This window comes from Homalodisca vitripennis, chromosome 8 (genome assembly GCF_021130785.1).
Source record: "Homalodisca vitripennis isolate AUS2020 chromosome 8, UT_GWSS_2.1, whole genome shotgun sequence".
Taxonomy (NCBI): domain Eukaryota; kingdom Metazoa; phylum Arthropoda; class Insecta; order Hemiptera; family Cicadellidae; genus Homalodisca; species Homalodisca vitripennis.
The window spans coordinates 24,780,039-24,806,492 of record NC_060214.1 but is presented as its reverse complement, the minus strand read 5'-3'; the positions used below and the strand labels follow the sequence as shown (position 1 = coordinate 24,806,492).

Sequence of the window (26,454 nt, the reverse complement as noted above, 5' to 3'; positions counted from 1 at the left end):
AAGCAGTTTTAGGTCATGCGTTTTCAGCTTAACAGTGTTTTGAACTACATTCCGAGTTTTCTCAGGCAACTAAACTGTAGAGTAAATATTAATATCAAACTTGCCTTGTTGGTGACGTCAGTGCTTGAGTTTAGTAACAGAACTATATAGCACATTAGAATCAAGATCGAAGCTCCCTCATTAATCGCAATGAACACCTTACCAGCTCTGACGTGTAGGAAAAAGAAGTAGGATTTGATAGTGATGTGAAGAAATAAAGAGAACATAACGGCCATCAGCTGATCGCAGTAGAAGTCATTAGCCTGGTGTACGGCGTCACACAGCATCCAGTAGGTGTTCATCAGAGTCCTCAGTTTCTTGATTTTAGTAGAGCCTAAACATTAAAAATTAATAATCTGTAACAAAAAATAAATTTGCTTGTTCGTCGAGGACTATCCATAAGAAGTGTCAGTCCTACAGTTTTTGGGTTTGATACCATCGTTTTGGTTTTCAAAATAGAATTATATTGTAATGAATTTAATTTTTATGGTTTTTTGTAGCAGTCAGGTTCATTTAAATTATGAATATTTGTCATAGTATGCGTATAATGCCCATTGTTTTATTATTCATTAATCATTTAAGAATTTTGAAACAATGAAATGCATAAAGGGTTTAGAGTACGGACTATGTACATGTATGTATTGTATTATTATATTATTAATATTAAACGACGGCATTAATATAACTAATGTGACAATAGATTTGTAGAAGTGTTACTCCTTATAGTATGTTGTGGTTTAATTGCATTTTTATTTGTAATGTAACTCTTAATATTCAATTTCGTTAAGTATTAAGCATTTTGTAATAGGAAACATCTTACATATGTACGGTTTTTTAATGGATGCATCGAGTTTTAACATCTGCATAGGTATTATAGAGTACATAAACAAAAGAACATCTATTTCATAATAAATCGATTTGAAGTTATTTTGAAGATATTTTGAGTCTCACATAGAGAGTTAAAGTACCCATTTGTCTTTAATTATTTCAAAATCTGTGTACAATATTTACACCTGATATTCACTACCCTTACATGTTGTATGTGTGTCATCAACGTTGACACAACTGGTGATTTCTAACTCGATCTTGGCGTTGACCATTCTTAAGGACTTTGCAATAGTTTGAGGTTACGTGTGTGAATTGGACTAAAAAAGCAGCGTGGGAGTAATACAACATTAATATGGGGATTGAGGACATCACGTATGGAAGTGTTCGTTTGACTGATACCCATTCGTGAATAACAGTGAACATTTTCTCAGCGGTGGTGGCTAATATTACTGCAACAGTGCAGATTCCCAAAACCTTCAATGTCCACAGGAGTCCTTGATCTCTAACGTTAATTGGAAATCTTGGTAGACTTTTTCCAGAGTGTCAAATATGCTGACGAGTTTTTGGTACTTCCAGGCAGAGCTGAAGAACATGACAGCAGCCACGACTTGCAGAGAGACTAGGTCCAGTGATATTACAATTTCAGTGATCGTACAAAATCGATACGGTGACTGATAGTTCAGTCTGAACATGAAGTAGATGTATGGAGCGGTGATGGAGAGCAATATCTGCAGTACGAGTAAGGTTGAGCTCCACAGGAGTCCTGTATAAGAAAATTTTAATGCTTTGATTCCTCCGGTCTCAGAAGTGTATTCCAGTGGGTGACATCCGAATATTCGGCAAAACCTAAACTTTTCCGGAGGTTAACAGGAAAACTTTTCATTTTTGTAAAATATTTTTAGCAGACTTCGCGAAAGCCCTAAAACACTCTACTAGGTTCACAGCTTCTGTAAGTGATTAGTGTGAACTCTTACTAGACTAAACTGCTATTCAATATTAGACCAAGTAATGGGTGGCAAGAAGTGCACAAAAGAAAATACATATCTCTGAAAGGAATAAGTGTAATTCATTATTTACTTGGTGGCCTAACATCAAAATCAATATATTTAATGGATTTGCGACGTAAAAGAGCTAACCGTTGAGTTCGGGACATTAAAGTTATGAAATAACTCTAATAAATTGAAATTTTTATAAACGACCAATAACAGGCCTGCATACGTATTTAGAAAAATATCCGAAATATTATATTGCAATGAAAATTTATTTTGAACCGTATTTTATGGTATGATTATCAAACAAATAAACTTAGGAGCAATCTTGTAATTTCTTCCATTGCCATAAGTAATGACTTACCGTAAATAATAAATTTTGTAAATTTCCAATTTAACGATTTCATATTATGACAACCGCTATACCACTGCGCCCACACATAAGCCCTAAGAAGTAAATATACGAATACTTATTAATTACATAGATCATATAACGTAGTGTAAGATAATGTTTTTATCAACTCAAAACTGCGTAACATATACAGTTAGAGAAACTGAAAAGGAACCTAAACAAATGAAATAAGTAGTGTTTAAATGAAAATAAGGTGCCATTGTGGTTTTCAGAACATAGATTATAATGTATTAGAATTAGTGTATATTACAAAAAGCCCACTTTTTTAGCTTGTTTGTGGTATCTTGGTTCTGATTGTCAATTAATTTACAGTAGTTTTTAACAACGAATGTATACAATTGCGATCTGTGTTTATTCGGTTCGGTTCATGTTTACCAGTGTTAGTTTCATTAAGTTAAAGTTTTATAGACGTTGTTCATCGAAATGTTTTTTATTTTTCTTGGTTTATTTCAACAATTCGAATAATGTTATATTCAATTTCAGTGTTATCTTTGTTGTCCACCTGAAAAGTAGATGAGATGAATGATCTCATAGTAGTGTTATTGATTAATCAAAATAATACATATCTAGAAACATTCTGTTACATTAAGTTTCACAAACCTTGGGTAAAATTGCAATAAAAATAATTAGTTATTAGTGTAAACAGTATTAAAATATCATAATGAGTATTTTGATTGGTGAACGAAACTTCTGAGATACAAAATTTGTTATGTCATGTGATGTTGCTATATTTCAATGTTATATAGCAGATGTTTATCGAATTTATGCTAAATATCTTACAATATTAATGAAGCTATATTTTTAAGATGATTCTCAAGTGTCGTATAGAACCTACTATAAACAAATATGAACTATGATAAACGAGGTAGATGGTACAGGTGGGTCATAAGATAAAAATATTTCTAGATACATTAATAATTTAATTAATCATTTTGTTAATTGTCTTGTTAACTATTACATTCTTTTGTTATTAAAAAATAAATAACTATTACAAAAGTGAAAGGCATATTCATTATTTCTGTGGAAACAGTTTAGTTATATGCAAGGTGTTGTACTCCCCATTTCCACATTATAGTATGGTTTCAGTCAGTCTAGATCTTCGATAATCAAGTCTAAATAATGGGTATTTTCTAAAACACTATTATTTGTAGATATGCTACTAGATAGAAGAGTTTTTGAAAGGTATAAAATTACTTTTTTTCTACACAACATGTTCTTTATAAATTTTGATATGAAAAATTATACAAAATTAAAATGAAACGTTTCATTTGGATCACGAATGAACTTTAACTTGATCAAAATTAACCAAATAACTAAAATTGTGCGTTTTGAAAAAAAAAATACTAAGGACAAGCATTTTGTGAGATCATGGCGCTTACGACCTGTACATACGAATTTGTAGTTACTTGAATGATACGTACTGTTTTACTACAAGAGAGCCCTACAGCGGATATTTTTATTGAAAGCCCATTGTGGTTCTTAAGAGCCGTAACAATAGTTACTCATAATATAAATTGTGGAATTAAACAGATTACACAAGCAAAAACGTAATTTATCTTGGCCTAAAATCCTCGTTCTAGGATGTTAAAAACTTGTTTAATGTATCCAAGATACTTAAAGGTGATAGATTAAGTCTTCCTTAGTTAATAATCAGACCTGTCGATTGAATGTCTGATAAAACAAACGACCTTGCGTCAAAGGGCGGACTATTAGTCTTTCGGCTTAATATCCTTATTATAGAATAGATATTTAACGCATCTTTCAAACCATTAATCTTAGTGCATCATATGAAGATCTGCATACAAATAGATTAATCCTAGACATTGTTGGTTGAGCATCAGCGAAGCCTATTATTTGAGGGGTTGGAAACATTCTTTTCTATTCCACTGTCTATATGTCTGCCAATCTTCATAATATCACTAAAACAAACTGACCTATTTACTTGCAATTTTGCAAGATGATACATATATAAGCAACATTGCTTTGAATGGTCCATATCACACTAAAGGATTTGCTTAAGAGTTTACGAATATTTTTTCATTGGTCTTATAAAAAAAACATGGTGGCAAGGAGAAAATAGCGGAATCAATAAATATGTAAAGAAGCTGAGAGATATGAGATTTTAATACTTGACATTTTTATTCTGTGTGAAAATATTTTTCTGAGTGACAATATTTTATATCAGTGCACTCATGTGTTGTAGTACCTTCCCTAGCTCACCGGAACTTTTATTGTTTGAACACTGCTATGAAACCTAACTGAAATGAAAAAATATGTATCATGTGGCAAGATATCTTAAAAAGGTTTTATCTGTGGGCTATACACTTTGTACATATATACGATTGAGTTATGTTATGGTGCATATCCTATGTAGTTTGGCTGAGAGTCATTGAAGCATATGACTCAGTAGGCTAACACTAAGACTAAGGTTTCTCTTTTGTCTGCTAGGTGAATGTAAAGGTTTTTTTTGTGATTTGACAATCTGGCCATAGGTAATTCTATTGAAATCAGCTTGTTTTATATATATATATATATAAATAAAATAAATTTATATATATATATAAAACCTACTTAGATCTTAGTTAATATGCCTGTATATAGCTAATATGAAGGTTTTCCGGTTCACATCTCGCCAAATCATACTGCTCTTATAAAATTACACTTTTCAAATATTTCTGTAAACCAAATGTTAAGATGTATGGCATTTATTTGTTGCAGTTAATAACCTTTCTTGCATCTAAGGAATGAGTGATGAAATATGGAGGATATTAAGGAGATTCAGTATTAAATAATATAATATTTAGTTCGCTCAAAATTTAAAAAATGGTTCCAAGCAACTAAGGACCGGAGTCTATGAAATTCCTTGTTCCTGTGGCTGTATTTTACGTTGCGGATACTACAAGTTAAAAGATTACACGATTTAATTAACACATTAGGCAACATAAACGTCCTGATACAGATATCAGCAATAGAGGAATTCAGCTGCAAAATAAAACAAGTGATATATTCTAACAAAAAAGTAGTATTCACAAAAGTTCTCTCCAATTGTCAAAGTATAGTAAGAGATACCTATATAAAAAATAACTTTAAAAAATTTTAACTTAAAAAAGAAGATTACAAATTGCCAAACATGCAACCTGTAAAAAAGTCTGTATCAATGATGGTGCCACAAATCGATCATTGGATTATGGGGAAGGATTTATTAATACCACATTTTTCTCAAACCGAACTCTGTTAAGTCAAACAGAAGTTATGACTTATTTATTATAATAGCTCACCAGGCGGCCAGTCCTGGACATACAACGGTTGTTTATCCTTTCTATAGTCAGGGAGACAATAGTTGTCTGTAAAAGTTCACAATGGTCCGCTATTTTCAGTTTGCATACTTTATTTTTATGGACGCATCTATGATGTTCCATTTGCATTATTGAATGTTGAAAAGATGGATACGAGTAACTCTATAGACTTTACGCTCTAGTCTGATGTTATTCTGTGTAGGAATTTATATACATGTTTACTTACCCATTTCGTTCTGTTGACACCGTTGCAAATAAAAGGAATGCTAAATTATAACTCAGGTTTGTCTAACGCCTTAACGTTTATATAAAATAATTTTAGGTTTTATAAGGACAAAACTAAAGGAGATATACAATGTACTTAGTGACATTTTAATTCAATTTTCATACACAAGTTATTGGAAATTCAACATAGGACTCAGTTATGAGGTGGCCAGTACGAGCAATATGCCAAATTGAATATTAAGGCAACCGGAAGTTTAGTTTTTCCACTCCATCGGAAGTTTATATTTCTGATTGAAGTAGAAATCTCAAACTTAAAGTATGCTAACATTTTCTTGGTCGCTATCAAGGGAGCAAAATACATGTATGGAAGACAAAAAGTACTTTATTTGAATAGAAGTGCTCCAACACTCGCATACACATTTACAAGTTATTTGTAAATGTGCGTAAATCGCTTAATTTATTGAACCCTAATATAGAAAGAATTTATTTACTCGTAGTTCATAAAAAACATATTAGATACGTTTATACAAGGCGAGTTCATACTTTTCTTGCAATTATAGTTAATACAAGTTAATATGTTACAATACATATTATTATAAGTTAATACTGACACAATACATACAAATCTTACATTATTCATAATAAAAATGAAAGAAGTGAATTATATGTTTTTTTCTTAATGATATTTTATAATAAGTTTTTACGAACGGTTTGGCTTCCTCGTTTCTTTCGTGAGGAATACCGTCTCTATAAAAGTGAAGAGTGATGAAAATCGGTACAGGAGGAAATAAAATTGTAGTTTATAAAGCAACTATAATTTTAGTTATACTGAAAGTTACTCAAGAAAATAAGTACTTTGTTACTTATCAACATTTTCATGCTGTAGGTAATTTGCAGGTTAAACTAAAACACCATAACTAATAGAGCTGTATGAAATTTAGGAGTGTGTCTATTAAATTTGTGGTTTCTTACAACACATATTTAAAATATAAAAATTAATTGTAATCACCATCAGACATATTGCACTGTGCTACTAGAGTCACTGGAAACATGCAATTTCTGTCTGTTTGGTATGTTAGCAAGTAACTTATTTATAGAGCGTAAATCATCATTTCCATGGGGAAAATAGAGTTCCATGAAGGTGCATGTCACTCCATGAGATTTCGTTTAGCAATATCGAAAATTTTTTAAATCGATGTTTACGACAAAACTCCATAGTAAACACTTTAAAAACAACACGAGTACAAACATGTGACATTTTAACACACACCATCACATAGTAATGCTTGTAGCGTAACCATCAGAACGAAATTTATAAACTTGAAATCTTGCATGCAACCTCAGTGTCCGGACATCGTGTGTGGTGTACTTTTAATTTCTAGCCTGCTATAAAACATCTTTTGAAGTTTGTACTGTCCAGAGTAAATGCACGACTTGTAAGTTGAAAAGTAGAATTACTACTGGAGTATTTACGACCACAACATAAATAACTACTCTAAGACTATTCTAAGGTAAGCTGTGTTATGCACTTTGCCAAAAGCGCATTCAGTAGAAGGATAGCTAACGTTTTAAAGCTGTTACAAAACTTGAAGCAAAGATGTTAAAGTATTTTCTTTGAGGCTCAGTGTTATTTTCATAACTTTTATCTTTCTTAAACCCTAAACTTAGAATTTTTATCCATAAACGACATTTACGACTTTGCTATTTATGACCTAAAATATTTATAAGGTAATAATGAGTAATAATATTAAGTTATTAATGATAACTTATCACTAAAGTTACTTTAAAGAATCTTAATAGTCGTGCTTATTTTAAAGACATAAATACATCAATGTTGTTATTAATTCATTAACTGACTTTCCACGGTATGAGAATTTAAATCTTAAATAATAGTTTATACAATGCGTAAGCAGATAAACATTTAACTAACATACAATCAGTTTTGGTAAATTTTGGGTTAAAGAGTGTAATACAGTTAACGTTTATATGCTATTATTTGATTGGAGTTAGTTAAAGTGTCGTTTCACAAATAGGAGACAATGTATAAATCCGCTCGCCAGTCGTATTCGGTTTAGTGCGACCAACGAACAGATTCGTCTTGCTGACAGCAGCGAAATCCTCAATAATAGTGATTGCAGTATAGACCATTCTGCCTCTCAAGCTCCATCAAATATTCGCGACAAATATAGGCTTCTGTGTGTCGCACGCTGGCTAAGGTACAACTTTGTATAAAGTCAAATTTCACAATACAAACACCTTTTCGATGTAATTTTGGAAGATGGTAGCTCCACATTACACTTTTCTTCCAACTGCTTATACTTTTGCACTGTTAACTGAATACATATAAAATTACGTTACGAAAATTTGTGTTTAATAAGATGATAAAAATGAATGAGTAAAATTAATAAATTGTGGAAATAAATACAAACTTGTGAATCTAAATCTCGTAAAAAGTAAAAAAAAGAAACTATACCTGTCATGATTTAATTCAAAAAGTAAATAAATTAACTAAGAAATATATAAACATACCATAGGCATACGATTGTTAGTATAATGGAAAATTGTTACATTAATATTTATCAAAGAAAAAATATAAATATTGATAAGAACTGCACATGTAAGTATAAAAAGGTACATAATATAGATTCATAAATGTATTAATATTTTTCAAGCGTTTTTTTTTGTTTTAGTTCAAGAATATTTTAATATAACGAATTATTAGTTTGGTTAGACAATACACCGTAATATGGTCTAGCTGAGAATGGATTGTAATGGAAAGCAAAATAATCATGAATAAATATATTTTGTTCGAAATTTGTTACAAACAATGGATTATTTGAAAAGAAAGTATTATTTCGGTAATTTTCCATCATTATATGTTGGAAATTTAAAACCATGCATATATTAAAAGAAATGTTAGAAATCCTACTGTCTTGTACTAAAAAAACATTTCTTTTAAGAAACATACAAGATTGTTTTTAAAGTATAGAAATCAAGTATCCTCTTTGCAGTACGTTGTAGGAAATTTGACGGAATAAGAAAATAAGAAGAAATATTAAAATGTAAGAAATATAGTTTGATAGAAGACGATATGGATATCCATTATTGTATTCGTAAAAATAATTTCTGAAAGATTTTATGCGAGAATTTGATTTATAAATGGAAACAAAATTTACAGGAGTGCTGCCGGAGTACTCGTATGATCTGATAAGATACAAGAGAAGACATATTTGGTCTGATCGTGTGAAAACTACTTAGAAAGCCTTTATTATTTAAAGAACGAAATTCAGGTACGTTTTTGTTAAGTAAAGGGTGTGAATCCCTGTCTACAACCTTCAGTCGCAGAATAGTTATAGATGGAATAATATTCAGGTACGTTTTTGTTAAGTAAAGGGTGGTGAATCCCTGTCTACAACCTTCAGTCGCAGAATAGTTATAGATGGAATAATATTCAGGTACGTTTTTGTTAAGTAAAGGGTGAATCCCTGTCTACAACCTTCAGTCGCAGAATAGTTATAGATGGAATAATATTCAGGTACGTTTTTGTTAAGTAAAGGGTGAATCCCTGTCTACAACCTTCAGTCGCAGAATAGTTATAGATGGAATAATATTCAGGTACGTTTTTGTTAAGTAAAGGGTGAATCCCTGTCTACAACCTTCAGTCGCAGAATAGTTATAGATGGAATAATATTCAGGTACGTTTTTGTTAAGTAAAGGGTGAATCCCTGTCTACAACCTTCAGTCGCAGAATAGTTATAGATGGAATAATATTCAGGTACGTTTTTTGTTAAGTAAAGGGTGAATCCCTGTCTACAACCTTCAGTCGCAGAATAGTTATAGATGGAATAATACTCAGGACTTGTAAATATACAATTCAGTTCAACAGTTTTAAGTGATTCAAATAAACAGCAAAGAATTGAGATGAGTTGAAATAAAACGTTTAAATATCACCACTCTACCATTGATTCTTTGAATTTAATTTTTTGCTTTCCTCGGAAAGAATAAAGTCATAAGAAATAAAGTCAAAATAAATTCATAATTTACAAGAATATATTATGTATATATATAATTGTGTTTTTAGTAATAAAATGTAGAATAAAATATAATGATAGTAGTATCGTTTTGTGTGTAAAACGGATGTTTTCTTTTTCGAAATATAAATGAGTGTTAATAGTAAGTAATTAGTATGATAAGACAAAATAAAATGTATATTAATGTAAAAGGGCCATAACTCATGTATTTGTTGTAAATGTGTATTTTATGCCTGTCATGGTGGTGGATTGGACCATTGGTCTAAACCATGGCAGGGGAAATAAACAAATTATCAAATTAAATTATCTCTCTCTCTCTCTCTCTCTCTCTCTCTCCTCTTCTCTCTCTCTCTCTCTCTCTCTCTCTCTCTCTCTCTCTCTCTCTCTCTCTCTCTCTCTCTCTCTCTCTCTCTCTCTCCTCTCTCTCTCTCTCTCTCTCTCTCTCTCTCTCTCTCTCTCTCTCTCTCTCTCTCTCTCTCTCTCTCTCTTCTCTCTCTCTCTCTCTCTCTCTCTCTCTCTCTCTCTCTCTCTCTCTCTCTCTCTCTCTCTCTCTCTCTCCTCTCTCTCTCTCTCTCTCTCCTCTCTCTCTCTCTCTCTCTCTCTCTCTCCTCTCTCTCTTCTCTCTCTCTCTCTCTCTCTCTCTCTCTCTCTCTCTCTCTCTCTCTCTCTCTCTAATAATAATACTATACTATAATATATACTATAATAATAATATACTATCTAAAATTATACAACATTAACAATATAACAGAAATTCAATTGTATAGAAGGTCTTTGCAACACAACGTTACTCTTATCAGAGTATGATAGTTATACAACAGTTTAAAATCTCAATATCACTTAGTATTTCCTACTGACGATAATGGAGAAAAGCTGTTTTTGTGTGGAAGAAAGGATCTCCTTCAATAACGCTATTGACCACACCAAACCTAATATGTCATAGGTTGTTTCTTCTGAATCAACATCACATCCCTTACACGGAATTATTCTTCTCCGAGGGCCCGAATAAAGTTATTTCACCTTTTTTCACCTTAATTAATAACAATTACATCACGTGGCATCGTTTAAAAAATTATCTTGTGTAAGAAACAAAGGGAGATAAGAATCTCTTAATCATTCTTAAGCAATAAAATAAGATGCAAAATTATATTAAACTGCAATAATTGGATTTTATGTAATAAATAACTAGTGATGGTGTAGTTTTAGTTATCTTGCAGGAATAGTAGCTTATTTAATGTACCATGTCATATTATAACAATTAACGTCCATTATTTACACATACACAGTACAAACTAAAAAAATGGTGTAATAGTTAATTGGAGTAGAAAAGAAGGAGTTTAATACAATATTGCATTTTTTTATAAATTTTAAATGTATTATATGATAGGGTATTGTTTAGTATTTATGAACAATATATTTTATTTTATGTAATATAAAGGATATGCAAAAGTATTTTGTTAATAACAAAGGCCACTCTGTCTATAATGTTTTCTAAACACATTAGAACATATAGTACCCTAGAAATATCTAAAATAAATAAGAATTTAGATTCTTTCTTTTTTTTTCTTTGGGCTTCTTTCTATGAATTTTGCATTTCTGTCATTTACATGAAGGTTTTGAGGTACAAATTTCTTACCTATTTGCATATTCCAACGACCTCCCTGGTAATTTAATCCACGACCACTTGGCTAGTGACACGCAGAGTTACCCCCAGGCTGCGGTGAAGTTCAAAGGTGTAAAACTCTTGTCAAAACTGTGTTTCTCCGATCAGAATTGTTGACTTATAAAGGAATAAATAACACCAAGAGGATTGTTATAGTGATCGGTGCTGTACAATCTTCAGCTTGTCAAAACATAGCATCAATTATACCTCGCATTAAATACCTACCATTTTCATTAATCCACCATATCCTGAAGATGCTAAAGTTTGTGAGCCAAGAACTTATCAAACAGCAAGACAGATCTTTGGCTGTCATTAGCATTTATATTGCCTCCAGCTAATCTACTTTTGGTGCAGTTTTGTTTAATATTCAGCAATACTCTAGAGTAGGTTACATAGTCTACCTCAACTTCAATGCTATTTATCTTAGAACTTAGTTTTCATTACACCCCTAAAATGATTTAGTTTTTTATATTTGTACATTATGTATAGTATACATTGTACAACAAATTGTGTAACTAATCATTTTGGAATTTAGGAATTTAGAACCGACTGCATTGGCCACCTTAATATGATTCCCACATGAACAATGTTATACCTTAAATGCTTTTACTAACTTTTTATTACAATACAATTACAATACATTTTAACTGCAATGTTTTAGTTTTTAGTAAAATTAAATGTTACTTCAGCTTAAAAACCTAAATTTAGATTTTTAAAATCGATCTATGACAGTAATTTATATAAAACTGAATTCAAAGCACTATCTTTAGATAAGGTTAAGATAAGTATGGTTAGTTTACTAGAGTTAAGTACATAGTTTTACAGTGGGACCGAGTATATACTGTCAACTGGGAGCATTCTATCTGTCTGGGCTTGATTGAGAAACTTAAGTTATCTAGTTTCGTTCCCATAACGAGAGTGTTTGATTCCATAAGTTCACATAAATCCCAACAATTATTAGAGTGTTAAACGATTTATTCATCACATTAGGTCTACATTAGATGTCGATTTACTTAGCTGTATTCTATAATTTTAGTTTTTGCTAACAATCACTTTAATATGCGAAACGTTTTGGCTGAGCGCCAGTGAAGCTTCTTATTCGAGGACAAATTACATTCATGTTTGTTTGTTTGCCAAACGTACACACATCGCCACCCTCACTGCTCAGCATTCTTCACGTCACTTTTTTTGTGGAGACGCAAATTAGTGTGCTTTAGTCTGCAAAACTGCAAATATTCTTTTTTTTTCTTAGTTTCATATTTTTTTGTAATTTTAAATATACTATTTATTTTTATTTACTAACAAGTGCTTATTAAAACAAAGTTTAAGTAAATTATATTCCAAAATTGGGTTGATCATTGGCCCTTTTGTTCTACGATACGTCAGGAATGTTATAGTTACTTCGTGTTTCGATCTATTTCTATGAAATAAATAAAGATTTTAAGAATTACAATAATATTAACCAAACATAAAAATAACAGAAGACTAAGACATACTATGTGAGTCGTTAACATAGAGACGGCAGCTACCTGGCCTGCGCGTGTGACAGTGTGTGCGCGTTCGGGTGGATGGATCGCCTTATAATGCTTTGAGGCTTTTGATATAGCGGACCAACAATACATTGAACTACCGACCACTGACAACTGAACACAGGACAATAGCAAAAGTGATGAACAAAATAGAAGAAACCAGTTGGTGATAAATCGGACTAGGATGATTCTTTTTTTTATTATAGGTCCTAAAAACCATAAGGTGACTCCGCACTATTTTATTGAAAACCCCCATCTCTTTGATTCTTTAGGTTATGTTTGATAATTTTTCAGAATTATCAGGCACAGTGGTCTTATTTCGGTTGAAATTTTAGTTTGTTCAGTCCGCTAACTTGATGTATGGAGTCTCGATTGTACTCCTTTTAAATAATTGAGGTTCCTGATGTATAATGAATGTACCTTAGGAATATATAAAATTGCAAATCTAGAAGCGATGTATTACTGATTTTTTGTATCCCTGAACGATGGCCAATATCGGGAAATATTCTGTTAAATTCACAATCATTTTATTGACAAAAATACCTTGTAACTCGGGCCTATCCGAAAAGTTCTTGCATGCGTGCGTGTTGACGTTAGTTTAATAGCACATAATCTCAAGAATGGTTTGGTGTACAACACTAAAATTGGCATCTTTATATAATTAGTGAGGCAAAGCCGGAAGTAGACTTCTCAGACCGGCATATAACATGCACAAACTCAACTATGATACCGAAAACAAAATTCGTTCCAACCGGAAGTGGTCTTACTCATAAATCTGGAAATAATTTGGGAAGGTTCCAAGCAAAGATCACTTAAGTTTGCAATGCTTGGGGAAAAATAGCATGATCTTTGTCATTTTATTTGAAACTAAATTTCAAATAGTCGACGTAGGTATATACATTCTACTGTACTGTATCAAATATTGTACAATATTTTTATTTGTTTTACAAAGATATGGATTTAACCTTATTGTACGCCCTTACTCTAAAAACATTAATTATATAAATCATAAAGTCAACAGAAAGGTTTTTTCCGATTATATATGTAGTTTAATTCCTCTACAATTTTGCTCTTTTCATATCGCCAATACAAAACTTTGGGAACTGATTATAATTTTATATCATTATCATTAACTAACATTTGCTTGTAGAATATAGTGACCATGAAGATTAAAGACGTACATTACCACACCAAGGTGTCCTATTTAGATAGCAGTAGAATAATTTCGCTTTCCTCTTTAAAATGTGTGTTTTTTGTTTTGTTTTAATTTTTGTAAGAATTTGGTTTATCCTGTCTGATTAGAAATTCCAAAGCCATTTTAAAAAAAAACAAATTAGACTCAGTTGTTAATAATACTACATTATCTACTTTATTGGAACTTATACGATGTATTTCTGACAATATTCGTTTGAATTTGAAATTGAATTGATAATAATCGCAGGCGTCGGTAGGGTTACCACTAATATACATATTGTACATTACGAAAACGCTAAGGAAGCTTGCACGAGATCAAAGTGAGTATTCGAAGAATAAATTTACGAGCGATTTCTATACAACTCACACTAATCCAATCCAGACCATCGGTTGCAATTGGCATGCCAATCTCAGACTATTAACAATCCCATTTCCTCCAGAAATCTGTGTCAGACTTTGATGTATTGTAAGTAGCTGTTTTCATATGCAGACATGTTTACGTCAAAAGCTTTTATAAGAAGTATTTGTTAACAAAATAAATGACGACGTTGGTATAAAAGGCGAATAAAAAAACTCTAACAATGAAACATTGAAAAGCATCGTTATTCTACTTCTATAAAATACGCGGAAAGAAACATTAACTCTACTTATATTATTTAACATTAACTACAGAGATAAAAAAATGTTAATTTTTCTTTATGTTACATCAAATTCAACCACGTTTAGTCTTAATTTAGAGGAGTTTATACGTGTAAGTATACACTTATTCTTAACTTCTTCTATCATTGCATGGTTATAGATATCCTTTTTCATTTTTTCCATATCATTTTTTATGCTTGACACCAAACGGAAATCCTTGCAAATGAATTCAAAAGCCACTACACCACAACGAATTTCTCAAATATTTCTCAAAGTTGTGGAAATGATTCCCTGATACTAGGAAATTGAATTCTTTTGCAGTTTTCAAATACTAACTTATTATTTTCTCTATATAACGCTGGTAATATTCTTTAACTTATTGGGACTTTTTGCTTTGCATTTTACAATGTTCCTTGTTATAGATATTTCAGCTACGTTCAAGTCTGATACATAATACTAATGGACTCTTCATTACTAGAATTGGAAATTTACCTTTTAGTTTGGCGAAAAAGTGATTTTGGGTCCACTGCTGTGGTATTGATTACTAGAATAAATTTTATTAATATCAATAATGCATTATATTAAATAAAAAAAACCATATATGTAAGAATAATGGAAATGGTCAATAGAAACTCTACTGACGTTTCCTCAATGCTTACTCCTAAAACTGACTTAGCTGTCATCCTTATATTTAGGAATACCGAAACTCCCACATTTCTTTGCATTGTAATCATTCAAAGCTAAGGAAAACTAAGGATTGTTGCCTTTAAAATTTAGTTTCCGTTATCAATCGTATTGGTTTAGTTTCATCCTTAGTGTTGTAAATTAGTAATATTTAATAAAGTTTTAGCTACCTGTCCATATCTCTCTCTTTCAACGAATTTGCCTAAGGGTGTATTCATTAACAGACGCCTAACATAGAAGAATGCTGCTCCACAACCTGAATCTGACTACCAAAAGTCTTCCGCAGCCTATCTTGGCCAGGACATCTTCAGCCAGCTAAGAACATCAAATTAAAAAATATCATTTTGTAAGTGTGTGGTAAAAAAAAGAATTATATCAGAGATATGAATAAAATGCCTCTGGACTCAAGCAATCATAAATGTTTATCTCACCCTATGCTAAAATGTGGAATAGACTCCTAGATCTAAGATAGTCTTTGTACCCTATAAGGTCATGACCTTTTCGGGGAATATCTGATGAAGGTGGGTTCAAGTTATACTGGTGAATGCAAACTATGGATATGTAAGAAGCGGTTAGTTTCCTGATATTTGTTAAGGAGCTCATCCTTTGATCCCAAATATTAAAAAAAAAAAACATGAACAGATCTAATATATTTTGCAGAAGCCTAAGGTTTAAGGGAAAGTATAGATAAGGTAAATATTTCTTATTTTACCAGGCGAAATTAGGGCTAAGAAGTTCTCTCTAACACTTAACCTGGGGAGTAGTAACGGCTTAAAGGTGACTTCCGAACCATCACCAATGGCCGGGCAGGCGGGCTGCTTGCAAGGACAGTATCGCTCAGCGGTCACCAATCCAAGCAGCAGCCACGCTCGACGTTATTTTATCTGGTTATCTTGCGATAACCGTTGTACCCACTATAATGAGCTATTGGCAAGTAAGGGAGAAACAAAATCCTATTTAGACCAAGTAGAGAGTTCTAGAATCTTGATGACAAAGAGCTTAATAAAGCACACACACACAGCATAGCGGCTAGCGTAATCTATGTTTTACTTGTCTATCCTTAATAAATAACCAGTTTTACTTAACCTTACCTAACCCAAATTAGCTCAACACAAATTATCTCAACTACCCAACCTAATATAACTTCATTTAGCTAGAAATTTGAAGTCAGGATTACGCACAATATGTTTTGTATTAGACTTTATCTTCTAATAGGAATATGGACAGCATTATGTAATAAAGAGTTGCAACCGAAATCACGATGATCGTCTTAAACTACGTAATATTGTATGTAGTGTGAAGGCTGAAGTCCTGTATTTAAGAAAGAAACCCCGGTATATCCGGAAAAATAGACAATGACTATTGCATCTTTGACATTCATGTGTTAAATAGAGGGATCGATTACCGTGTTCATTCCAAATACAAATAGCCGAATTTAACATTGTAATCTTCTCGTTTTACATGGTCACTCAGCTCGGGGCACATTTATAATGTAGTTATAAATAGAATAAATTCAATATTGATTATATGTTAAAACAATGATAAGAAAATGTTGTAAAAATGCTTAAATGACTGGAGAGAAATTAAATGGTAATTCCTACAGAAAAGGCTATTAAATATTATTTAATTTATTTGGAAAATTATTTTTTGTGTATTCAAAATTTTTTTATTAACTAAACTATTTATTGAAAAATATTTAACTACTTAAATAATAAACGGTGTTAAATTTTGGGCAAAATATTCAGATTCAACATCAACATCAACATTTGCAAAAAATCTTTATTATTCCTTAAAATGTCCTTTTTTAAATAAAGTAAGCAAAAACCTATCCGTTAAAGAATTAGATTGGTTTAGCTTATTTTCTTTCAATTCCTGAAGTAAAACTGTATTAGGATTTTTATGGTGGGTGAAATTAAATATTAAAAATAATTATGTGTTTACTTATTTTTAGTTTTATAGATTTGTATATACATTAACCTAATTGATCTGCAATGGGATCGGTCCAACATATATTGTGGTAAACTATTTTAAACATATTCTATTGAAATAACAATACATACAAATATTCGAGCCTGGCTACGCACTATAGGGGCGGCCACAATAGATTCTGTAAGGGAATTATTGTTTCAATAAGTAATGTGTAATTCAAAGCATTACAATATAAAATGTATTTGAACATTAGTATCGTACTCTAAAACATAATGAAACAATATAATTATTTATATTACGAGCACTAGTAAGTACAAAATGATGCCGCATTCATCAAGGAGTATTACGGTTAGAATTTCATACAACTATATTTCCAAATATGTCAAGAGCCTTGCATTGATTCTATAATCACCGATACTTTGTGAAAAAGCATTCTATGACAATTCTTCTAACGTTTTACGTTCCTGAAATACTCATGTACTTTTATACTAAAAAGGAATTGTAATGTAATTTATTTTTAATTCAATAAAGTTACACGATAAAAACTTGGAGTTTGTTTCAGACAGCCACCAAACTTTGTTGGGAACCGCTCGAACATTTTTAAGTGATAAAGTATTTTTTTAAACATAGTTTCCTGCAAATACTTATATAAAAGTTTTAAATTCATTACTATCTCAGCAATTTAAGTGAAATAACAAAATTTAACATTAGATTTTACGAATTAAGTAGTAAAATTATTTGAGTTTTATAAAAACTGTTGTTAAAAATATGGGCGTTTTCTAAACCAAATAATAGTTTTATCATAGAAATATTTCGCAATTTTAATTCTTATATTACTTCATAACTTTTCGTATTTCCGTTTATTTTTTACAATTTAAATTATATAATCTACCTTTGTTGATATTTCTATTTCCCAATTTCAACTGAATTTCAAGAACTACAGAACACAAAACACAGAGGATAAAATATCTTACCGAATTCATTGTATAATTATATTAAAACCAAATCCGTTTTTGTGGTTATTTTTTGTATTAATAATTTAGCTCCTAGTATTTATTTATGCATCAATAATAAACCAATACATATATTTTACCCGCAACTACTTTATATTTGCAACATTTAACAGCACAACTAGTTAGGAACGCTATGGGTTGCATACGTGATTGCAAATATTATTGTTCGATTTGCATTTACATGATACAGATCATATTGGTCAAAACTGATCTAAGTTTACCAGGCCTCACCACAAGAGATTGCTAAACATCTTTCACTAGAACAAACCCAAAATATTCAAAGAATTGTGATGAGAAAACTTTTTATCGTTGTAAACCAAAAGACTCAAATGCTCGTTAATGCATGTCTGCATAAGCATAAGAAATAAGATTGTTGGTTTAAGTTCAACTATACATACTATACAATTCAGTTATAACTTATGCATAGTTATTTGCCTGAATACTGTATACGAACAAAATTGTTCTAAATGGTTTAACAAGGTGTGATATATTTATTTGGTTTGAATATGAACACGGATAGTTATCGTTTTCTTTAATTTTTTATGTTTATTGATACAGGATAACCTTGTTTATCCGGACTCCCTCATAATACAAATCAGTCATACAAATTTCCTCAAGACTAAACATATTGTTTGACGTAATTTGGTTCTATATAACGCATAATTGGCGCCCAAATTCTTGAAATATAGGACCTAATTGAAAAGGTGGTAGTAAGCCAAGGAGAGGTTGATAATTGTAGATTTAGAATATATAAACTATATTATTTAAAGAGAAATACAATAGATACAATGACCTACGTAAAGAATTAGCCTGTTCTTCAACAGTGAAGGTGGAAGGGATTCTGATAATGAGGATTCCGAAGATCTCATTCTGATGCTACCGGATAGCTAGACAGATGATGGCTGGTTTTGAGTAAAGTCTGATACTCCATCAGCAGAAATTAGTGTCTTGCAGTGTCAGCGTGATCGTTATTCTCGTAAGGACTGTTCAAGTAAAACATGAAAATGACTGATTTATTACAAAGCCATATTTGGCATTTTTTTATATTTGTTATTTTATTTTTTCTCTAAAAACAATCTTTTAAACAAAATAATACTCTGCTCTCTGTTACACTTATATTTGTAGCAAACTAATTCTTTCTTATCTGTAATTTATTGTATTTTTATTACACAATTATACTGTTCACGTCTATTGCCAATACATCAGATACACTAGATTTTACTATATTTGTAATAGTGTATATAAGGATAAAACTGTTACTGCTAAATATTGAGTATTCTTAATTCGATTTCTTAAAGCAAGAAATCTTGCTTGCGTGGATTAAGACTGTAACTAACAGCGAGAATATCACGTGCAGAGTCGGGAAAGACATCCGGTCAGACCGGAAACAGCTACTGAAGAAGCATAGGTCCGGAAGTTCAGAAACCGTAAAAATCTGGGACACGTGATCAGTTTCTTTACTGTACTTTTTAACCTGGTAGATGGCAATATTAACTTTCTGGAGTAGTAGCTCAATAATCTTAGTTTATCTTTCTCAATGTTTGTTGATTCCTCTCTTTTTATTAATTAATAAATGAAAATTATTATCATGTAATAATTGAGAGATCACAGGTTTAAATCGCGCATTCACATTTGATCATATAAAATCACAAAATCAGCCACAGAAAACTATATCATAATTTAATAACCAAAAGACAATAAATTGTTTTATTTACTCAGACTTTGCATTACATTGTTTACAATTAGAGGAGGCTTTTTGTGTTTAGTAAATTTACTAAATCAACAAGAATCCTGAATGATAACATAGCATGTGTTTTTGTAGTTTATACATAGTTTTCTTAATTAATGTTTTTAACCCTATACAAACAGCATAACATGAAATATGGAAAAAATTATATCACTTATTAAACATTGTTTTTTTGTATTCTGTAATGTATAATGTCATCTAAGACAATTTTAATGAGTGCAAGTTTCAACTTATTACATTACAAAGTTATGGTTATATGAATGTTAACAGAGTTTAATGTATGCCGAATTCCTACCCTAGTCCCTATGAGAACATATAAACCTTTTCACAAAAGACAATCAAGATCTTTTGGTTATACGTTAGTCACTTATAAAGGTTTTGTTATTTATTTTCAATCCCTATTTCGGCAAATATATATATATATATTGAAATATCCAAATGATGTGTTTAAAATTGTTGTGAACTTCAATTTAATAAAGTCTTAAACACTACAAAAATCTTGGAATAACAACCAGTGATAATATGGATGGATGATCAATAAAAGTGTTTTAAACCATGTATTTATTATAGCAATTTTTCCTATCGTGGTTACCTATAAAACCAAAATCGAACTCAGTAGTCCATATAGAATTTTAGATCCGAAGGTCATTTCATCTTCAAGATATCGAGCGGACAGACGGACAGAAACAACTTTTTTCAGTACTACGAGTTGGCTTTGCTAACGCTCTATCAAATATCATCAAACAAAGATATTCAAAATAACAAGTAGGCCTAATCCAAATTCTTCAAATTCAAGAAGTAAGGGCTACAGAATTTATTTAGTAGAGTAGAGAATATGCTATAAGAATTACTATTGGAGGCAAAATGGAATCCTGGGAAAGGGCAAAGTACATTTAATGGATATTTTTCAAATATACTAGCCCAACGTTATCTCAAAATTCGTCGTGCGCTACCTGGTTTACACCAGGGTGTAAATATACGAGTAGCTTACCTCAGAAACAGCAATTCAAATTGACCTGTTTTTATATTGCGTTTACTTGATAAAAAGCTCAAGCAAGACCTGAAATAAGCAAGTAAAAGAATGAAGTTTGTGTGCTCTATATTTCTTGTAATAGACATCACTTACACTTAGGATGCTATTGAAGATTTTCCTATTGTCTCGAATGTAAAATACAATGATAAAAAAGGACCGATTAACTTCCACTTTCAATCCAGTAAAATGTCCTCTCAATCTCTTGGTATCTTGGAACTTTCAAACAAATTTTAATTCAGCACTAATAAAGAGGCTGGTACCTATTGATTATTTAATGCCCAGAAAGGAGCAAAGATTAGGGGTTTGTGAGAGCGCAGGAAATCTCTACTCGATTATTACCACAGGACAAAGTAATCTATACATATATACAAACATTTTAATAATGTATTGCTATAGTATGTTATAGGGATTACTAGAAGACTCTTTAGAATAGTGAAAAGTATATAATTTAATAAAAGGGCTAAATTAGGTCAAAAATGTTTACAAGAACAATTTATTCAAGGCAATTTTTGATGCCATGAAACTGTTGTAAATCTCACTGTCAACGCTTAACCATTGAGCAAGCAATGATTATTTCCATTACATGATGAGCATTTTATTTTGCGAGGCTCGAGCCTCTATCACTTGATATAATATTGAGTAGCAATTGATTAATCGATAAAGCGCTCATTCCAATCACTTTACTGAAGAAAGTAGGATATAGTTAGGCTTTAGAAATATCTTACAAAAATTAAAGCGGATATTTCACAAAAAATGAAAAGTTTTCCTGGTAAGTTGCTTAGGTTTTGTCGAATAGTTGGAGGGCTGCCAGTGAAATGTACTTCTTGGGGCAGAGGAATCAAAGCACTCACATTTTCCAATACAGGATTCCTATGGAGCATAACCTTAATAATACTGCAAGAATTACAATCTACCATTACTCTCTACATGCATTTCATGGACAAACTAAATGATCAGTATTTGCGTTTGTTCGACAGATCCATTGACACTGTAATAACAATGGATATAGTATCCCTACAAGTGGTGGCAGCTGTCATATTCTTCAGCTCCGCCTGGAAATATCCGAGACTCCTCAGCGTGTTTGACACTCTGGAACGAGTCTACCAAGAACTCCAGCATAAGACATCAGAAGTCAAGCGAACAGTTAAATTGTTGGGAATCTACGCTTTTGCACTAATGTTATTCCTCATTTGTTACCGAATGGTTCTTATGAACCACAGCGACCAAGCATTTTCATTAGCAATATCCATCGTCACCATTGTACTGCTGTTATGCCCTCAAGCTGCTCTGCTCGTCCACTTCACACATCTGGCTCAAAGTATCGCAAAGTCCTTTGAAATAGTCAACGCCAAGATCGAGATGGAAGTCACAAGCCTTGCCTGTGTTAACGGCACCCACACAAGATGTAAGCAAATCGATTATACGTACGCAGTTCATTTATCATAGCTCTGTTATTTCTTCCGGTTAAGTAATTAGTATGAGGATTCATTTTGAGATTAAGAGTGTTTTGTAATTTTTAGGCACTACGCTTTCTAAAATCAAGAAACTGAGAACACTGATGAACACCTACTGGATGCTATGTGATGCCGTACACCAGGCTAATGTCTTCTACTGCGATCAGCTGATGGCCGTTACCTTCTCCTCATTTCTCCACATCACTGTCACGTCTTACTACTTTTTCCTGCTCCTCAAAACTGCTAAAATACTCGTGATAACTAATGAGGGAGCTTGGATCCTGCTTAACATCTGCCACGTAATTCTGTTGCTAAACTCAAGCACGGTCGTCACCAATAAGGTAAATATTATATTGAGACATTTTACCATATTTTTTACATTTTGTGTTTCTAACATAACACGGAGTATGTTTTAATCACTATGAGACCAAAAAAAGTATAATTATAAAAATTGCTTGTTTTCGGCGCATCTTCTAGCCTTCTATAATCGTTCTTAATATTTGTTATTGGGCTGAACTTTGTTCTCTACGCCAAGTTACCGATCTATTAAAATGAACTACGCAACTCTACATACAATGCAAGTTTCTCAGTGTCTCTGAAATTCTGTTTGGATGCAAAGGTATGTGTTCCCTTTAATGCATCTTTCGGAAATTCCACACCTGGAACAGCGCACAGGATCAATTGTAGGAATAAGGACTCCTCGATAAGCCCAAATAACTTCAGGGATGCCAAGAGATATTTCATCATTTGAAAGTTCTTGATGGCCCTCAGGAACCTCCGAGCCGGGAATACTTACTGCTGATGATAAGCTGTAGCGCGAGTACGGGAACTATTCCGGTAACTGTTACAGACCGGAGTGATGCTTAAGGACTTTTAAATATCCAGTTAAAGAGGCTCTCGATAACACATCTGTTGGAGTGTATGAACTATTCAAGATTTGTTCAATAAAATGATATTGCTTTCGAAGATGTGACAAAATTTAGTTTCTAAATATATGATGTTGTTCTAGGCTGATGAGACAGGACAGACGATCTGCAAGTTGATCAATAAGGACTTGAACCCGAATCTGAGAAAACAGGTAATTTCTGATAGCTATTTAACCACTGACTCGACCAATTTAGTATGGTTTAGTAATGGTCTTGGTTTTATTTTAATAATTTATTGGAATGTTATGATAAGATTTTACAAGACTGAAGTCCCACGTTGGTTTTTTATTAGCGTTTTAGTTCAAACGTGATTAAAATATGTAAAAATCGTTGTGGGTGTTTTCCAGCTCGAAGGGTTTCTCCTCCAGTTGCCTCATCACAATGCAAGATTCTCTGCTCATGGATTTTTCCCGCTCAGCAACAAGACCCTCACAGCGGTTAGTGATTACTTTTTAGTAATATTCTTTTAGTAGTGTCTTTCATAGCAATGTACGATAATATATACATTTGTTTATGCTCAATATAATTTATGTAATTACACTTAAATTTCGTAACAAAATAAACTTACAGTTTTCCAAACATGTTATAGCATGTACACTGACAGCGTGTTCTGTCTGTACAGATGGCTGGAGCGGTGACAACTTACCTGGTGATACTGATCCAGTTCCAGACTGAACCATCATCCACCTAGACTAAAGAAGCTTAGGAGTTAGTACAGAAGCACTGAATATAAACTTAGAATTCTGTTTCTGCATTAATTCACGTGGTATTATTGAATGTTGTTTAGTAAACCCTCTGATTCAAAGACTTGTTTGTGTCTTCACAATCACACTGACAATTAGTTTTGTAGAAAATGTTCAGTGAGCTCAATGATTCAATAAGTGTTTATTGTTTTTTTTTTTAATTGTAATCTGGGCTTTCATATATCACAATACACTGTTAAAAATATCATGTTGCATAATTCTTAACATTTTTGTGAATTTGGATATTTGTTTAAATTCTTTTCCAATTATTTTGAAAACCCTCTTTATGGATTATTATTTTATTTTAAGTATTAAAGATTAGTTTTATAGTTTTGCATTTAAATTTACATAAAAGTTTTACAATAAGTAATTCCAAATGAACGTTTACATAAAATTGGATTTTAAATTTTTCTTTCTAAATTGTTTTATTCAATTGTCTTTTCAGGCAGCTGCGCTTACAACCGATCCATAAAATACAATTAGATTTGAATGCGTGAACAATTTTGAGAAAAATAAAATGCATTTTGACCAATATTTAATATTGCGTTTTAAGCAAATTCCCTACCCTAATACTATAATTTGGCACTTATTACTTCTTGAATTTTGAAGATTTTAGATTATTTGATATTTTGGAATATTTATTTTTTATCAAGAATAATTAAGTAACGGACTTGAAATTTTGCGTGCAACTGGTGCCTGTTGAATATTATGGCATGATTATAAATCTCTATGACAACATATTGTATTATATATAAAAGTATCTTTTTTGCGGGCATGCCAGATAGTTACCCGTGTTCAAACCCTTGCATGGGAATACATTTACCAAAAATATACAAGTTTTGTACAAAAACTTATCTTTGCCTGAGAGATTAATATGTGGTAAAACTACTGATGGTTTTCCTTGAATGGGATATTTCGCATATCTGTTCAAACCAGATATTTCAATCTGGTAAATGTATAATATATAAACTAAAAAAAATTATTATGCATTATATTAGTGTATTAAGTTAACTCAATAATTTAATTATTAGGATATACTTAGTTTTTCCTATATTAAGGAATAGTGAACAATTATGTCAGTAAAATCGAATTATACTAATTTCTTCTGGAATTTAACTATTGAATAACCTGTTAGCAATATCATAGTCCCTCCTTTGTACATTGTTTCACTGTTCAGAGAATTTCTCTATTGAATATTACTTTACTCAACCTGGAGATTTATACACGTAACAAAGCTATGAATATAAGGGTCGATGTAATGTGAATATTGAGTTTAGCCTCAGGTTCATCCTCTTCTTAGTGCAGCGTCTGGAATGTAACGCTGTCACAGACTTGACTCCTGGAATTTGGTGTCATGTACGTCTAAGAAGATCCAAAAATTCGGCGACGAAGAAGCTTAAAATGGACTCTTTAAATAGAATAGACATCAGAGACACTCAGATTATTACATATAGAGTAATCTAAGTGAAAAGGTGTGATGAGAGGAGATTCCAATTGCTGCATTATGAGGAAGGTGAACTGTAGGCTAACTCGACATTCACACAATTAGAGGTTTGGAAGGGCAAGGAATCATACAAATCCTGTAAACCTCACGGAGTTTAATCGAGAGCTGTTGTTGTATGTTATATTCTGAAACTGTACCTCCTTCCCGAGCTTTGGTGATGGGTGTTAGCTGAAAAAGAAAGTGATACTCAATCAAAAATTATTAAATAATTAATTCTTAATGAATTAATTAATAAAATATTTCATTCCAACATTAAAAATATTCTATTATATATAAAATATAATTAAATAACAAAACTGTCCAAAGTATTTCCAAAGTCATGTTTGAAAAGGCTCAATATAAAGATTCGTTTCAGCTGTGTATTAAAGCACCTTCCCGTTAAGGGTCGACTTACTAAGTATAAAAAAACACAAACGGTGCAAGAATCAATCCCTGAGGGACTCCAAGCGTCACTTTAATTTTAACTTGCAGAGCATTTGACATCTTTACACATTGCACTATGTCTTGGAGATAAAATTATTGCATTCCTCGGATGCTTATTGTTTCTAACCGGCACGGCACTGTCCCATGCAGCTC

At 31.8% G+C, this 26,454-nt stretch overlaps 1 protein-coding gene across 1 annotated transcript; it reads left to right on the top strand.

Annotated features, from left to right (window-relative positions):
- Positions 1–22,250: 22,250 nt before the first annotated feature.
- Positions 22,251–24,322, top strand: LOC124368078 (putative gustatory receptor 28b). Its single transcript, XM_046825353.1, has 5 exons — positions 22,251–22,656; positions 22,772–23,046; positions 23,715–23,783; positions 23,979–24,068; positions 24,254–24,322. Exons 1-5 carry the CDS (start codon positions 22,251–22,253, stop codon positions 24,320–24,322), a joined length of 909 nt encoding a protein of 302 aa, XP_046681309.1.
- The last annotated feature ends 2,132 nt before the right edge of the window (positions 24,323–26,454 follow it).

Bases quoted from the DNA above. Each gene is read 5' to 3' on its own strand.
- LOC124368078 (XM_046825353.1), top strand. From the start codon at position 22,251: ATGGATATAGTATCCCTACAAGTGGTGGCAGCTGTCATATTCTTCAGC. The intron at 23,047-23,714 runs GTAAATATTATA...ATGTTGTTCTAG, and splicing joins GCACGGTCGTCACCAATAAG to GCTGATGAGACAGGACAGAC. The intron at 24,069-24,253 runs GTTAGTGATTAC...CTGTCTGTACAG, and splicing joins GCAACAAGACCCTCACAGCG to ATGGCTGGAGCGGTGACAAC.